At 47.1% G+C, this 18,465-nt stretch overlaps 1 protein-coding gene across 1 annotated transcript in view; it reads left to right on the top strand.

The window, feature by feature from the left end:
- Nucleotides 1-18,465, top strand: part of SMC3 (structural maintenance of chromosomes 3) — a 295,374-nt gene that overhangs the window by 159,701 nt on the left and 117,208 nt on the right. Inside the window, exon 16 of the mRNA XM_084591644.1 lies at nt 3,023-3,164. Coding sequence (XP_084447770.1) covers nt 3,023-3,164 — 142 coding nt within the window. The remainder of the gene's footprint in view (nt 1-3,022; nt 3,165-18,465) is intronic.

Here is an 18,465-nt window from a genome sequence, read left to right as displayed (position 1 = left end):
AAACCGGTGCAGCTATCCATTGCCTGGGCTGAAATCGGGAAAGTCCAAAAGGAAGGCGAAGTCTTTAGCCTTGGAGAGCATCAGCGGTCCACTGATCGGAACGTTGCGAGACCGGGCGTCAGCGAACCACTTCAGCAGTGCGTCCTCAACGTCCGCGTAGGTCGCCTTCCGAAGGCACTTTCTAGTCGTCGGGTCGGCATTCAGAGTAGCGCCAAGAATCTTTTCCTTGCCCTTAGCAATGGTTGAAATGGTCGATTTCGACAGTCCGTATTTCTTGACCAGTTCGCAGTTTTTTGCACCTTGAGCAAGTTCATTAACAATGGCCATCTTCGTTGCGATGTCGACAGCTTTCCTTTTAGCACCTGAAGAGGTCGGCGTACAGTCCTCCATCGCACCAGGCGCAAGTCAAGCCCTTGGGCTCGCGCGTTGAGGCAGCCTTCAACTTCCCGATCTGGGAAAGGCACGGATACGGCAACGATGTCAACGCAGTGCCATCGCACAGAAAGAATCGACGGCGCAATGCCTTCAGCGCGGGGTGGCAACGGAGCAACAAATGGAGAACCGGTTTGAGCCGGTAGAGCAGGCGCCTGACTTTCCGGATTGGCCGACGCAGATCACGTGGATGCATCACAGCGACGCGGGCGGCGCCAATTTCTCTTTCGTCACCGCGCGCGCGCGCTTTCTCGTTTTCCTTTTTCAATGTGCGCTTTCTTTTTTTTTACTTTATTTTACCCGCAAAGGAGCGCCGGGGGACGCTTTGTGCGCTCTGTGTTCGCGTCGTGTCAGGGGAACACAAAGTGCGCAAAATTCGCCTGCCGCGGGTTTGCAGTCGAGCGAAACTGCGCCATACACCGCCGGCTTGGTCAACTACAGGGGCCCGACAGCTTTGCGTTTGCTCTAACCGAGTGTTGATGCCACAGCAATTCGTTCTATGTGAGACACTGTGCCATTGCCCCAATATATTTTGACGGTAGTACCGCCCTCGTTGGTACTAAGCGAGCGTTCGTTATATCTGCGGCTGTTGTAAGTGGGCTGGACTGTAGCTGAGTTTTAACTTTGGAATTTGACCCTCCAATGAGCAGTCAGGGTTTATGGTCGACAATGCTAATCGTATTACCACCTTTATTATGTTAGAATTTCAGTGATGTATCGAAGTATCGACGATACAGTACCGGGTATCTGAAATACAATTTTTCAGGGTGTCGAGTATCGATATCGAGGATACTTTTTCGAAGTATCTTACCCAGCCCTGCAGCTAGTAACTCCTTCCTGCTATTCTTAGAACCAATGCCATAGTCACCCACTGCCTGGTCTCCTGCCTGCTTTTTCCCTACCTTTGAAGCCACCCATTAGCACAGTATACTGCGTCTTCACTTTTCCTATTGCCAGTTCTACATCATCGTAGTAGCTTTCGACTTCCTGGTCATCATGACTAAATGTAGGTGCATAGGCCTGTACAACCTTCAGTCTGTACCGCTTATTAAGATTAATTACGATGCCTACCACCCCAGGGGTGGAAGTGCTGCTCCATTTGCTCCATTCTGCTCCAAACTGCTTTCCCTGCTCCATCCTGCTCCAAAATGCAATATTGCTCCAAAACTGCTCCAAGCTGGCTGTTTTGATTTTCTGCCATCAAATTTAGCAGAACACTGGTACAATGTCATTGCACCAGTGGCAAAGGTAATTTGCACTGGGCTTAATACAAATGAAATTTTCATAAGGGAAGGAAGCGTGATGCATGTATTTGCTCGTAAGTAAATTTAGTATGAGCCACCGGTGATTGAAGATAACTGAAAAAAAAAAAAAAAATGCACTGTGCACGTGATATAGCACCTCCTTCCAGCCTTTTGAATTGCCGGTGGAGAGAGAAGCAACAGCAGCAAGCGAAGCAGATAGCGCAAACTACAGTGAGCCAATTAGGAAACTTATACGACTGCAATAACTGCATGAGTTGTTCTAATGATTCTGGTGTGAAAACAAGACTTCGCCATTGAGCCTCTTTGTCAATGACAAGCTTGTGAGGCCTACGGAAGACAAAACCATACTTGAATTTTTATGGGTTGGTACGCCAAGTTGCCAGTCACTAGGAACCTTCTCAAGAGTGTTGGAAAGCCATACAGGGCCTATGCCAAGATGTTAAAAATGAGCCCCAGCATTGCTCAAGTAAAGAATGATGAAGAAGAATGATGGCAGGAGACAGTGAAGTAGAAAATGCTGAAGGATGAAAAAGCCACCCTTCACTGCTGTCTTTCTTTCCTGAAGGCTCGGGAACTTATCAGCACATGAATAAGATCAAAATGGATGTGCACAAGATAGAGCAGAAATGTCGTGCTCATTAATCTGAGCTCCAAATTAGGGGCGCTGCTTGAGCACTTCGAAGTGGTTGACATCGACATTTGAATCTGTCAAGTCAAAATAGGCAAATGCTTTAGGTCACACTCGGTGTTCAGTTATGAAGTGCACCAGGAAACATTCCTTTTGCTGCTAGTCTGTTCCAAGTTTGTTGACCATTTGTCCTGTCAGAGATGAGTTGGAAAGGCATTGAACTTGCATAAAAAGGAGTCAGATTGGAGGTTTGTATTTCAGAAAGAGAAAACTGCGACCATCAGAGGCGTTTGACCTTAGAAGCCTGCTCCAAAACATAATTCAATTGCTCCAAAATTCTGGTTGCATTGCACCAAAGCTGCTCCAAAATGGCTTTATTACTGCTCCCAAAGCTGCTCCAAAATTCTGAAGCCTGCTTCTACCCCTGCCACCCTCTCATTAATGTATTGATAAGGAACCCTACTTCCATCAAATTATCAATGTATCTAACTATTTTGCAATCCCTTTCGAGTTTAGTCCGGATTTGACTATTGTGTGCTGTGCCTGAGTGGTTTCAAACTTTGAGGGATCCATATTATATACCTGAATTTTTAGCCAGCGAAGGAAATGTGAATTAGGCAATATGCACGTATTTCTTTGCTCTGGAATGTGTGTCATAGTGTTGTCATATTGCACAGTCACAGATTTTTCTGCCCAGGTTGTTTTACCATATAGTGGAAAGTGATCGCATCGGCACCAAGATACTTCAAGAGATGAACCGTCAGCAGCTCCCAGGCGAGGTCACCTTTATGCCCCTCAACAGGCTTATGTACAAAGATGTCGACTACCCCAACAGCAACGTGAGTCCCATGGAGCGTTGCATGCATTTGACCTGTTGAAGCCTCCCTCTTTAATTGTGGTGCATCCTCGTTTTCAGAAGAGGGCAGAATTTATGCTGTGTTACCTTACCAGTGTGTCGTATCTGATGCAGAGAGTGCCATCACACAACTGAAAAATAAGCAGTAAACGCTTCACATGGCTGGAGTATAACTTACTTCAGTGGTGTCACTGCGGCTGCTTTGCGGTGGATTTTCCTCTGTGCTATACACAGGAGTTTTCAACATGACAATGTATTAAAAAATGGGCAAATATGTACTCTAAAAACCCACATATAATATGGACCCACATATAATACGAGGTGTAATTTTGGGATTGCAAAAACGGGGGGAATAAGCTATCATCCGCGTATAATGCAAGCAAAAAACAAACAACAAAAGTATTTGTATCAAATATTGCTGCGTACACGCTCCGCACGCCGCCACCCCATGCCAGTTGTCGAATAGACCTAATACAAAATTGCCGCCATCTATCGTACCTTCAGCGAACCGCGCAACACGGCGCCACATGTTGAAGAGTTGAGTGAGTCGGCTACGCTGCCGTTGCACTAGCTGCGTCTGTTTTGCGCTGTGTTTTTGGGCTATTTGCTCGCATGAGGACAAGTTGATTGTCCCTTCTTCCATCATTTTCTTGCTCGCATTCCGAGCAAAAAAATGATGGGAGAAGGGACAATGGACTTGTCCACGCTGCCTACTTTCCCATTTTACTTCGTAAAGCAGTACTGCACTGCCGAAACTTGTGATCGGCAACATCAGCGTAGCTGCAACAGAAAAACCCTTGTTGCCGCTTTTTAAGGCGGGGGTACCACGGCGGCAAACTTGGTATTAGGTCAAATTCTGCCACCAGGCTACGCCACTGATTCACCACTGAGAAAGTGCCTACCGGTCTTGCCCCCAGTGGCCGAGCCACCCAGCCTTGGCTTTCTAAGAAGCTTTCTTTTGTTGGAACTTGGAGGTGGGTTTTCAAAGCCCCATTCTTATCCCCGCCTGCGTTGGGGGAAGCGTTCACCTGTTCCTAGCTTGACTACAGCGGATAGCAGGACTGCGGGGGGCTAGCTTGCCTTGAGCGGCAGCAGCGATGGGCACCGCTGCCGCTCGATTCGGCCATGACCGAATGTGTGTAACGTAAATGAAAAGTATGTCGATCGTCACATCATTTTATTGTTCATTGTTCTTGATAGATTGGAAGCTTGAGCGAATTGATGATACATCGTCGACATAATTTCATGATAGCTCAAGTGGATACCAAAAATGGAAAGGTTCGATATCATGGAAAATATTTATGTGGCCCATGTATACTATACTTTGACTCACAAAATGTTTACATTACTGCGAAAGGCAGGGGCTCTCTGGTCCATTCAAATGCGCACTGTAATAGATAATTGTGCTCCGACGCGCCCCTCGAATCGGCAAGGGCGACAGTGGGAGCACAGTTGCCTTTTATAGGTGGTTGGGGTAGTGGTTATTCAAACAAAAGGAAGGAAAAGAGTACTGCCGGCCGCGTCAGCTGCTATCTAAAATCTGAAGCACCCGAGCTGCAGCCGGCGGGAAAGCAAAATGATGGGGAGAGGATAGCGAGGGGAAGTGCAGAGGGGAGCGATAGCAAGAAAGTACAGGGGAGCTTTGTGCATTATGTACAAAATACACACACACAAAAAAAGGAAAACGAGTTCGCCTCGCTCATGCACAAGTGTCCGAGTGCGCTTGGTCCATGGCGCCCCGGCCTTTCGCAGTACCACAAACATTTTGTGAGACGAAGTATACATCTTTGGTAGTTTCGTCATGAACTCTGGCTGAAACTGACACCTGTATCGTCTTTCCTTTGATACCCATCTTTTTAGCTGTATTCACTTTGGAAGTAATAGCAATTATAGTAGGAGTCGCAATATTCTTGGGAGATCTCTGGCGCAGAACTACTTTTATCAAATGCTATTGCAATATAATACAGTTGCAATAAAGTCGGTTTCAATCAAGAGCCATCATTGTCTTTTTTCGTTTTTTTTTTAGTTCGGACTTTTCTAACCATAGAAATTGGTGTTGGTAACTTAGTGAGAGCTGAGAAAAGGGTGATGGCCAATTTCATTTTACCTTAGAGAAGAGAGTCGGCATTGCGAAAGGGGTGTGAAATACCTGCCAAGAGGGTAAGCACCACAGAGCTGCCGCAATACATTCAGGCAAACTTTTTGGGGAAATGAGGCGGAGGGTGTGGGTAGCAGGCAGTTATGAGGCAACGTCGCCAGTAGAAGTGGGTTAGTTTCGCAAGCGCGTTAGACCGCTCCTTCCCCTTTGAATCTCCTCTGTCCTCTTCATTGGTTAGACGTACATCTTTGCTGCATGCGAATCCAGTGTACTTTCTATATATTTATTTACTTATTTATTTATTCACTATCAGCACTACCTGCTTTCATGACAAGCATAGCTAGAACGGCAATCACTCGCGATAACCATGGTAAACTGCATAACTGGCTGCCACTGAGGCATTCTTTGGAGCCAAAGGATTCATTTCTGTCATTGTATGTCTAACAAAAGAATAATGCAAGGCGTCACTTTCTCGCGCTGCCTTGATTTGGCCATTTGGCGTGCTGAACAGCTTTTTTTTTAGAGCACAGCTCTTTGGCACCCGTTCCTGCGTTTCGCGTCGTCGTCACTATTTGCGTTGCCCCTCGTAACCAGCTCCGCAGCCGGGGCAGCGCGTGCTCCTGCCGCCGTTCGCCGCTGCATCTACACCCCCCCCCCCCCCCCCCCCTTTTTCTTTTGTGGCGTCGACGGTGTTCTCCGGCGTAAGTAGATCACGGTGCATGCATCCCAAGCCGAAATGTAGAGTCACGTTGACTTGACTCGCTAGCGGGTCAGCGGCATCAGTCAGTCGCTGCTATCTCTTCGCCGCGCAACGCTCCTATGGGTCCATACGCTGCCTTCCGCGAACTCCCGATCCAGAAAGCTTCCTTTATGACAGTCAAGAACTTGTTAGAGTGTCTTGTGAAGGAATATGTGTGAAAAAACAAAACAAAATAAACTTGTCTGTAACTGTACAAACATGTCTCAATCTAAATATTTGCCTCAATCTATAGAAATCTGAAACAGCTAATAAGCTGCGCACAAATTTCGCACTAGGAAGTAATGTAATCGTCGGCAATTTTTCTGTTGTAATAAAAATAGAAAAAAAAATATGCGTGCTGAAATATGTGGGTGTGCATACTTTCCTTTTCATAATGCACTGAGCGCTTTCTCTTTTCCCTGGTAGGGGGGGGGCATTTCCAAAAGCTTAGAGCGGCCTTTTGTTGGATTGGTTGGTAGTCCATTTAGACAGGTACGGCGGCACAGATAGATGCGAACAACGCTGACAACTTTATTGGAAGACAAAGGGCTGAGTCACATAGCAAAGATTGTACAAACCCCCCCCCACCCCCCTTTTTTTTTTTTGACTTGAAAACCAGCGCTGAGTTCGTCCCCGGCCTTATGCCCCTGTCTGTTTGTGCTACTGTACCCGTCTAAACATTGAAACACGACGCTATATGCGTTGACGGTAAGCTAAAGCCCCCTCGCCCTCCCATTTTTGTTTTTATGTTTTAGATTGAGCTCCTTGTGCTGAATATAGCAACATGAGCAGGAGGGCTGGAGGCGAATGCACCAGCGCTGGCAGTAAGCGTACATTGGTAATGGTAATCCAGCTATAATAACTACCGCGAGCTGTAGTTTCAAGTCAGTCTGCGCTCTTGTTGCAACATTTGTTTGTTCGCTTATGGTCAACCATTAGCTATAAGGTACGTTGAGAAAGCGGACTGCCATACTAGCAGCACTTGAGAGCGTGAGCGCCACATGATTTTGCTGAAATATATATTCTGAACAATAAGACGACCAGAAAAGTGAGACATCACGAGCAGTTATCCAAATATATGCGCCGCTTTGCAACTAGTACATGGGTTTCTTGACAATGATTTCATAACCTGAAATTTACCAGTCCCGAAATTTTATTTTTACATGCCTGGGGATCGTACAGTAAGATACTTGTTGGTTCATCTCAGCGATTCCAGTGAAGATGGGGGAAGCAGGGCGAGAGAAGGGGGGGTGGATCGCTTCATTTAGACTAGTACTGGCGAACTCACACTATTTGCAAACATTGTCCCCACGAATGTGTGAAGGCGGGCTATTTTGTTTATCATTGGTGAAAAAAAAAAAAAAACAACCCGAGGAAACGGTACGGAAAATCGAAGAACTGACAAACATGTCTGCCAATCCTCACATTCCCTCTGTAACTAAACCCTCGTAACAGCTGTAAATAAAGCGGGGACTCCAGAGCACTTTCCACACGCCGCGATGCCAACGCCGGCGTCACGGCAGGCATCGCAAAAGGGGAATGCACCTGCATGTTCGTGGTGCTGGCTCGCTCACCCTCTTGCGCAGACTGAGAAAATTCGAAAACCCTGAAGAAAAGAGCTGGGGTGTCCGAAATTTCAGATGCCCTTATACATCGATTCTATAGCGCTCGTGGCGGTGCCGCAAAGACGTCCGGAATATCGGGCATGTCCGAAAATTCGGACGTCCAAAAATTTGGTCATTGACTACTCAAGTCATATCTACCACTGTAATATTGATATCACAGACAAGTATTATACGCTGACATATTACAAGCAAATCAAGCATGCCTGGATGCAAAAAAACATGCAAATAGTGTTGTTAGAGTATTTCCAAGGCAGATGAAATACAGTGGCCACAACTAAGGTAAGGTTCACAGTGAATGGTTATGCATGAAAAGATGGGGGTGAAAACAAAAATAGGCAAGTGAAAGAGAGGCCTCATGTACAACTGCCAAGTGCTGTCGGAATAAAAAAGAAAACATCAGATGCTGAGAAGCATAACTTCTCTTGGATATCAGATTTTGTTTCTGCATTCTTCCAGCAAATGAGAAGAAATTTATTTTCACTGAGTAAGGAACAAACTCTGCATTGACAAGTGCACTTCTCATGCCAGTTATGTAATGAATATGAAAAATTTGTCTCGACGTTTGAGACTCGAAGTATATTTTTTTGAAGCACAAAACTAGCCATAATTAAGGTTTTACTCACGTAATGAATCCAGTTTTGTTACAGAAAAGTTTGACATAAATTGAGGGGACCTTCAATATGTGAGAGTAAAACTTCCGATCAACATTTCTGCGAGTAAAAATGTTGTGATGATTTGGTCGACGGCGATAACCAATTGGGGCGACATGACGGTTACAGCGCGTTAAATATGGTTTGTTTGATAGAGGTTGGGCATTTACGCTCTCTATCTCAAGCTCGAAAAACCGCTTGAGGGGCTCGAGGTTCTGCTTCCTCCATTGCATTTCACCTCGCCGAACCCCGAGCGCTCGCCGGCTTTTTAGGCACACACGGCGCACAGCCAGTCTAGGTGGTGTTGGCACAGCCGAGCGCGCTGCACCCGGAGGGGCTCTAGTCCAAATACGGTGTGATGTTATCAATGAGCTGCCGCGGTCTACGCTACGGACGGAGCGAAACTCTGGTAATAAAATCTAGTGTGTAAATCTCAAGACAAAAGTGGATTCATTATGCGAGTAAACTACGCGAGTAATTACGGTACGTGCATGAAGATAACAACTAAGACCGCAAATGAGACGAAGAATGCAAAAGAACACTTACCACCTACGACTCAAGCGCGCAGCTGACGAAGGTTTATTCACTTTTGTGAGGTTCGCCCGTTGCTTCCTCGATGCTCTGAAAGCCGGTCGTCGCAACTCCCACCCATGGCGTTGCAGTAACACTGCCGTTGTGATTCAAGCCAGGCGACGATACTCACCGCACCTCACACTGACACTCACCTCACAAACGAACAAGCAAAGCGCTTCACCTACCTTGGCTTCACAGCACAAAAGTAGTTATACCACGGAGAGATGACTGGCTTCAATAGTTTGAAGGAGCGTAGTCATGCGCTCCCCTACTGGCAATTGAATGAACTCAGTTTTGCTGCTTTTACCTAGATGGCGCTGAAAGTAAAAAAAACCTTTAATGAGCGATTACAGGTGCAAACACTAATTACCATTATGGTTCGTGCTACTTACTTCGGCATTATTTTACGTTGATACAATATCCAAGGGAGGTCGACTCAAACAAGGCTCACATTGTTGAGTATGGCGACCTTCTCGATTGAATGTCGTGTAGGAAAAATACATTATATTTGAGGGATCAGTGTAACCTTGCTAATTGTATAAAGTGCAATTTACGAGCATATGGCCCAAGAACTACTATAGTTTTGCCGCGCATAATTCCTAGGCTGTGGAGTGAACGGTTTTTCTGGTCAAGCTTTGCGATGTGAGGCGGTATTACAGAAACCTTCAAATTGTAAAGGCAATAAAAAACGAACTAGCAAATAAATTGAAATGAAACTTCGCACACTGCACTAGTATAATGTGCGCCCGAAGTGGTAAAAATTTCGCTGCTGTGCACCTTAATAAAGAGTAGATATTCGTGCCCAAACTAGCCAAAATAGCTAAATTTTGCCATGTTTAAAAGGCTGCCAATCAAATACTGATTAAATTAAAACAGCTATATTGCATTTAACACAATATAAATACCCATCCTATATGTAGGCCAAAGGAAACTGTTCTAAGTGCAGTAGTCTCTTCAGAAAAACTATCCGAAGCAGAGTATACCAACGACGCTACCGAATTTGTCATCTGCAATACCACCTCTAATGCAGTTGATAACGCTATCACTTTAAAGCAGCGTGCATCATTTGAAAGAGCGTATATTAAGCTTTCGAATGATGCGTACATTGTGATGTTCGAAAAAGGACGCGCAGAATGCTCGCGCAAACATTGCCTAAAATGGCACATTCATGCTGCCGGAGTGGGACCCCCACCTTAATTTCCTTCGCTGTTCTGGCGCATTCCTTAAAGGTCCACGGAAACGGCCTCCAAGAAGCCATTGATAAACGTGTTCAGTGTGTAGAACACATCCTTTTGAGCATTAACGCAAAGTATAACTCCTTGAAACAAAGCCAGCGATTTATTATTAATTTTTTAAAGACAGCGTTTTTTGAAATTCGCGGGCAGAGAGAATGTCACTTGGCGGTGTCGCATGGAACTATTTCCTTAAACCGTGACATCACGGGTGAGTTGACTGGCAAGGCTTGCTAGAAGCTGCCATTCGCTGCGGCCACTGCAGCTATGACGTCACGGACACACTTCCGGTAGCTGCGAAAGTCATCTGCTCGTGCGCTGCTCGAACTCTGTGCGGGCTGTTACACAGTTCGCCGCACTTATCGGTTAGGTGGCCATTGCCCATTAAGTACAACAACCGAAGCGACGCAGGGATCGGCAGAACGAAGCTGCATTTACAAATATCTTATTTATATAACGTGGTTTCAGGAGTACCGGAGTGTCGTCCGACGAGGCGTCAACAGCACGGTCAAGCACTACACGATGGCAGCACCTCCTCGACCGCCGTAAACACCGCCGCTGTGGCCCCTCCTCCCGCATACCGTTCGCGAACGACACGGCGGATCGTTAGCACCGATGTCCGAAATAAAGCGTGCCAAAATTCGTTGGCGTCTGGAATACTGAGCCGAATATCAAATATGAAGCCCTCGTGAGGATCGCTGACCAGCAGCAAATTGCTGGTAAGAGCGCCGTGATACAAGCTAGTTTCTGCTCAAGCCAGCTGTCGCTGGTGCATTTCGGCTGATCCGATCTGCTCGTACTAGCTCTGCGATTAATGCGTGGGCAGAGTTGATCCTATAATTATTTTACTATGGCAGGATAGGATTCACTATAAGGCAGTTTCATAAGTAGACGACTTACGACAGCGTTGATCATGTTCCAAAGCGTCGGCCGCCGCGGCTTCGAAGCGAAACAAAAACTAGGATCTGGTGACCTGCTAATAAAGGTATCAGACAAAAGTCAGTCTGACAACCTCCTCACAACAAAAACATTTGCTCACCTTGATGTTCAAGTATCACCCCACCGCAGTCTTAACAGCTGCCAGGGAGTGGTTTCTGAGCGAGACCTCCTAAACGAAACAGAATCAGATCTCCTTGAGAGCCTACAGAACCAAGGTGTAACAGCAGTACGAAGAATAACAATCAGGCGAAACAATGAAGAAATAAAAACGAAACATATTGTTCTCACCTTCAACCGGAGCACACTTCCTGAATTTATCAATGTGGAATTCATCCGATGCAAAGTTAGCCCGTACATACCAAGCCCGCGCAGGTGCTTCAAGTGTCAGCGGTACGGGCATGGTAGCCAGACATGTTGAGGACGCCTTACATGTGCAAAATGCAGCGCACATGACCATGCAACCGATAAATGCAGTGCAACTGACTACAAATGTGCGAACTGTGAGGGCACCCACCCTGCATACTCACGGTCCTGTGCGGCCTTTCAGGCCGCAAAGGAAATAATCAATGTAAAGGTAACTGAGAAGATAACATACGGAGAGACGCGAAAAAAGCACAGAATGCTTTCCTCCACTCCCTATGCTGACGCAGACCGCAGAGGGACCAGGCCGCGTCTAGTAACGGTGGGTACGCAGTGCAATGCTGCTGACGTGCTCCCACCACGGCTCCTCACTAGGCAGCCACCGGCTGCACCAGTCTTTGCAATCCCGGAGGTCACTTTCTCCCAGACGTCCGGGACACCAAAGACATCTGAGAGGGACTTGGTTCCTCATGAAAAATCTCCTGCCTCCATGCCTTCACCAGAGGCGATGGAGGTGAGCATGGACTCCGCAGCGTCAGTGGCGCCTAGGGAGTCCGCCAATGAGAGGCGGGGATAGGATAGGAAATACGTTAATTTCTCTAGGAAGGTCTTGTGCTAGTAGCAGAAGAGGTCCATCATCCGTCTTCTCACAGCGTCGGTGCCCCTATTCTAGGGCTTCGCTGCTCGCTGGGCGTGCTGTATCAGACCTAGTTGGCAATCCAAATCGCCGCTGGAGAGCCGGCTCTCCCACTGTTCCACACTCGGATCTTTACGAAAGCTATCGTTATTTCTACATTGCCACGTGATGTGGTATAACGAAGGTTTGCTACCACACCATGGGCAGGTGTTCCGATATTGTGACGGGTAAATTTTGCTTAGGATATGCAGGTTAGGGAATGTTCCTGTCTGCAGTCTTCGCCAGTACACTGCCTCTTGTTGTTTTAGATCCCGATGAGGCGGCGGATAGTGGATCTGTACCCCCTTATAGTAGTTCAGAATGTCTGAGTACGTAGGGCCGACTCGCTCGGGTAGATCGTCCGATTGGGAGGGAGCTCGGCTCGTGTACCCTCGAGCTACCTCATCGGCGCATTCGTTCCCCGCTATGTCGGTGTGTCCTGGCACCCAGTAGATGTTGTGTTTGACTTTTGATGGGGTCGCGCTTTGGAGGAGCCTGAGCGCAGCGCGACCTATGCGGCCGTTCATGTAGTTACGGCACGCTTCTCTCAAATCTGTATGAATGGTAAGGGACGTGTTGCTTCGATACCCGGCTACCACCGCTAGAGCAAGGGCCAGCTCCTCCCCTTTGGTTACCGTGCAATCCCTGACTGAGGCGCTAGCTAGTTCCTTTAGGTTGGAATCCATAGCTACCGCCACTGCGCTGTTATGTGAGCTTCCTGTATACGGAGCCACGTCCGTATATACCGTTGTGGATCTTGTAGCTAAATTTTGTTGTACATACTTCGCCCGGGCTGCTCTACAGGCCACATGCAAGTTGGGGTCCGTGTTCCGGGGAAGGGAGCTAACCTTTAGTGTCTGGCGAATTGCGTCCGGTATGCTCGCAGTACGATTCTCGATTTCCGCTGTTGCACCTAGCCCCAGTCACCTCATACGTGGGGGCTATGTTTGTTTTCACTCTCGGTCTGCCCGCCACCACTGTCCCCACTACGCAATGACTATCATGCAGACATTTCTTGAGCAACTGTGTGGCGTTGATGTTAATATTTTTTTTCTTTGCCCTATTATTTTTCACTGCTTTTGCTGCGTTGCAAACGCAGTGGAGACTGGTGCATTTGTCATGGTGGTGCGTCATCAGCGCATTGCATAAACTCTGGTAGTTCGCTGCTGTTATTCCGAGACGCCGAGAAGGCAAGACTTTATTCGGACAGCAACACGAACATACAGACAACAAGGATTCAGTGGCTTCGGTTTATAAAAGAAGCCTGGGTGCAACCGAGGCATGCTATTGGCTAGCGCTACAGTCGCACACGCGAACCATGACTGCGTACATCAGATAGCGGCACACAGTAGTAAGACGGCAGCAAGCTTGATAAGCGTTGAGCTGATATAACACTTCCCCTCCAACAAAATCAAAATCTATCATACGTCAGACGATCCAGCTTCCGCTTGTCACGAGCGCTGCGCCTTGGTAGCACAGGTAACCCAGCATTGGTTTCTTCCGACGTTGATGCACTTTGAGCATGACTTGCAAGTGGACAACAATCACTCTGATCCAACACTGGCCGGTTCGAGGCAGCTGTAGGAGAGCGTTCACTTTCGAGCAAGTCACTTGCAAGGGGCAAATCTGTATCACTTCAGTTCACAACAGCAGGCTTCACAGAAGAACGTCGCAAATGATCAGCATGCACAAATCGCGTCTGTCCGTCTACAACCACAAGGTATGTCATTGCTGGTTTCACATCCACAACCCTGCCTGGATGCCACTTCACCTGTTCCCCACACACTGAACGCACAAACACTCTATCACCAACAGCAAATGATCTAGGTGAACTCCTTTGCCTGTTTGCACTGCGAACAGCTGCGATCTTAGACGTTCCTCTCATGCTGTTTCGTGCTTCATAGTCGTCAAACTTTTACACCGTTCTGCAAAATTTTCAGTAACTCAGGACTAGTTAAGAGAGAGTGGATGTAGCGAGTTTGTTATTATCAGAGTCAACTGCTGAGGCACATTTGTTACAAGGAGTTTTCAAATGTACTCAACTGGAAGGGGAATGGAAAAACTTAATATTGATACATGGGTGATTGTCACTTAACTATTTTGAGGGGCATTTTTATCAAGACAAATTTTTGATAAGAAAAACAGATCTGGTTCCTTAACGTTTTTCTTGAGGCACGAGGGCTTTTGAAAGCCCAGAAAATGTGAAAAAAGTCAGTTTTTCGAAAATGGCATTTCGGCAGTCTTCAGCATATCTACTACATATTACTTTATTCACTCTCTTCATTTCATTTTATATGGTGCAGACACGCTGAATAAATCTCATCTCTTTTTTTTTTGATTTCTGAAAACAAATATTAAACTGTTTGTTGGCTTACAAAGACGATATGTTGGCATCTAGAAGAGGTAAAGGAATAATCTTTATTACAATGTGCTGCTGTGTGATTGAAGTAGAACTGATTTTTCTATTTGTGGTTGCAAATTTTTTTGTGCCTTCTAATTTAAACTTCAAATTTTAATTTAAACTTGAACAAGTTTTAAAATAATATTGGATCTAATCAAAAAGTATTTTCTATATTGGATTCCTTGTACTGTGTACTATCTGGCCCCATGTTAATACAGTGAAATCTCGGCGATACGAATCCGGTCGATTCGAATTTCGGGATGATTCGAATTCGCGAAATTCCCTGGCCAGAGTGCATTGTGTACAATGTGGAAAATTTCGGAATTGTCTGAACAGTCTCCCGCGCCACTATGGATGATACGAACGTGCGAACTGCGACCACAATTTGAGCACTACGCACTGCCCGCATATTGTTGACTCCGCGATCGCCAGCCACGCTCTATGTACGCATCACGAGCAGTTTGCGGTGACACGGGGTCCGTACCTTCCCGACGTCGGGATTTTTTGTTGGGCACACGCGGCGAAAAGCTTTCAGAGGCGCGTGGCCCACATACCGCAGATGTCGCAAACCGCCGTAGCTGGCAGCGGCGTACGCGGCGGGTGCGCACAGACCGGACATCGCTGGCTCCACAAGCAGTTTGTGGCGCCGCGCGGCCCGCATATCGTCATCTCCAGTCATGCTGTACACGCCGCGAGAAGTATGCGGAGGCGGGCGGACCGTTCATTGCCAGCATCATCGTTTTTCGCGCTGCGAAAGGTTTGCAGTGGCATGCGGCCGTGAATAGTAGTCAGCGACGGGGTCGCACGGGCCGCACATCGTAGACTTTGCAACCGCTAGTCACGCTGTACGCATCGCGAGCAGTCTACGGCACCGCTCGGCGGTCACGTCGCCATCTCTTATCGTGCTGTACGCACCACGAGAAGTCTGCGGCAGAAATGGGCAAATGCCCTCATTTTGGCCTTTCCTCCCTCGCCCTCATTTTCCAATCGGTGGTCCTCCTTCACCCTCATCCTTACTTTAAAAATTTTCCTGACCTTCCCTCACCCTCACCTAAAAAATATTGCTGGTCCTCACTCACCCTCAACCTCATGTTCAGCAGTTTTAATATTCTAGCTCTTTCATTGTTTTCAATCTATGTCAACATTATACTGAGTCGAAGTAGGCGCAAACTATTCTTCTCTGCGTCTGTTTTCGGTGGTGTCAAGCCGAGTTGATCATTTAGCAATCCGAATTTCTCAGAGCTAATAGTGGACTTAAATAAATTTCATGGCTGTGTTCATCCTGCGAATCACTGGCAAGAGCCATCTGGTACTTGTTCCGACAGCTGCTGAGAATGAGATATGCACTGCGCGAGAAAGCCAGGGGCTGTGAAAAGTGCAAAGAACCATTTGGACAGTGCCCTAGGCATGTCAATCAAAGGCGAAACTTGAGGAATAAGGGAAATAACAACTGGCATATTTTACCGAGCATACCTGTGCACCATTTCACACTCGATATTTGAAGGAGATAGACGAAATACTCTAAACCGCATCAGGCAGGAGGAGTTACGAACTTCTAGCCAGTCGCAGACGGAGAAAGCATGAGGCATATGCGGCATATTGGCAACAGAACGATGTAATTCAAGTAGCAGGAAAACGCTATCACACTGAAGCATAAATTTTGAGGTGGTCAGTGGGTCCTGACCCTTATTCGCTTCGCCGAGGGGGGTGGGATGGGGGACATATAACATGCAAGTCTGGGGCCGTGCGCGACAGGTGTAATTTGGGATATGTCGCGTAAAAATGCTGTTGCTTGGACGCGGCGCCGCAGGTGGCACCAAGGATGTGCCCCGATCGGATCCCGACTTTCTCCAGGAACAAACAGAAAAAGCAAAGTGAAAGACTCTGTTGCGCTTCTGATTTTCGCGAACGCCGCCTCAGTAGTGCCTAAACTTTTTTTTTTTTAATTTTTTTTTAAGTTATACGAGAACAGCACGAGACAGCGTCTAACCAGTACGACGTGCAAAGTGAACAGGCCAGCATTTCGTGCGTAAGGTTTGATTATGCTTCCTGGATTGTGTGCTTAAATCTATAGATTCGCTTATGAAAAAAAGCAGCACTTAGAACGGGGACAGAAAAGCAACACATACGCGCCATTTTGCCGGAATCGGCACTCTGTATCAGTTCGCTTAAGCCCACACCTCCTAGCTGATCTTCTTCATTCCGGACAATACGTACCCTCATATACAAAAGCCGAGAACCGGATTGCCCACACTGAGAAGGAAAGAGCCGCAAAAGAATGAAACTCACCTCGAACCTGCATGAACAAACTTTTCACTTGGACCGCGCATTTGCCGAAAATATCCGAGGGCACTGCTGCAATGGAAACTTATTCGAGCACTTTATACACAGACGTCCTTGAGCATGTATAATTTGCAACAGCGCAGCAAAGTGTTGTTTTTAACATAAGCATCAGCAACCTGAGTGGTCTGATCGAAAGCACACAGCGACACAAACTGAAGGGCTTCCCCAGCCATTCCTGCCATTCGCTGTTTTTTTTTTGCGGGGGGGGGGGGGGGGATTGAACTGAAGGAAGACCCTTTGGGCAGAGAGAGCGGGAAAGGAGCGAACGGTGGTGGACTCGTGTGTACCCTTCTGAGAGCACTGCTGCCACATGCACCCATGTCTCCACCCGCCGCCTCAGGGAGATCTGATAAGACCAGCCACAGCCGCTGCTTGAGCCCAGCCATGGACCAGTGTGCGTGGTCTGCCCGCCCCGCAGAAGAGTTTTTTTTTTTTTTCTTTTTTTTTTTTTTTTTCAAACAGCTTTCCTGTTGATAGCTGCCGTCACTGTGAAGGGAGTATAGTTTGTCGTCGGCGCATTACGACAGGGGGCAAAGCCCAACGCACACGTGCTTGCTTTGTGCTTTATCTGTCGCCTGTAGCCCGCCGAATGGAACATCTTCCCGGCCTAGTACGAGTTTCGTTGTTTTCGTTACTTCGTTTTTAGTTTGTTTAGCAACACACACATGGTGTATGCGTGTGTTTGGCACAAGGCAGAAAGAGGGACAGGACGCTATCTGAAAGCAGGCATCTCGCTCACACGAGGAGCGAACAGCTGCTTGCACAACAACACTGAGAATCTGCGGAAGAGAGGAGGCCTCTTTCCTTCCATAGAAATGGTTAAGCAGAATTAGGTGCACAAAAAGCAGTGCTGTCATAATTTTAACCTGCCAGCTAGCGATCCAAGGACATACCATGACTACACGGAATTGGATTTCATTTAACCTCAGCTGTCTGCGTTATTGAGTCAGTCCTAGAGTGAGTTCACCCTCGTGAAGATGCCCATATCTGGTCTGCGGAGGCCCATGACCCGCGCGTCGCCGATGTCGCAATCGCTTGTCGCGCTGCGTGTGCCGCGAGTAGCGAGCTGTGACTGCGTGACCGTAATAAATCTTCTCGAACATAAACAGATATGCGCGACTGTCTTTCCTGTGCTTCTGCATACTTATTTTCTTCTGTTTTGATGATACAAATGTTCGGATGATACGAATTTTTTTGCAATCCCATGAGATTCGTATCACCGAGCTTCTACTGTAATAGTTTTCTGATCAGTGTTTTCTATTGCTTTCACACACAAAGAAGTGAAAATGTCTAGAAAAATTATTGCATGCCTTAAATCACTGGAAAAGCTGATTGAGACTGCGTTTTCATTGCATTTATGTTCCAAGCGGCCTTTTCCCCTCCTAAAGCGGTATTCACACGGGCGATTCCGACGAGGATGTATGTAGGTGCACGACGTCACGGGCTGGGCGAACTCGCCCTCGCTCCCGAACTCTCACATTCACACGGACGAAGAGTCGCCGAAGAGAGACGTCGACTGTTTCAAGCCGCACGCAGCAGGACGGGCACGGAAAAGTACACAAGACCGCTGTTTCTGACCTGCTAATGTTTCTTTGCCAGTCAGGGAAACAGTTCAGTGAAAAAAAAGCATGCAAAATGAAATAAACAA

This window comes from Amblyomma maculatum, chromosome 1 (genome assembly GCF_055883805.1).
Source record: "Amblyomma maculatum isolate TAMU_Amacu chromosome 1, ASM5588380v1, whole genome shotgun sequence".
Taxonomy (NCBI): domain Eukaryota; kingdom Metazoa; phylum Arthropoda; class Arachnida; order Ixodida; family Ixodidae; genus Amblyomma; species Amblyomma maculatum.
Note: the sequence above shows the minus strand (reverse complement) of the source record. Positions and strands in the feature narration are given on the sequence as shown.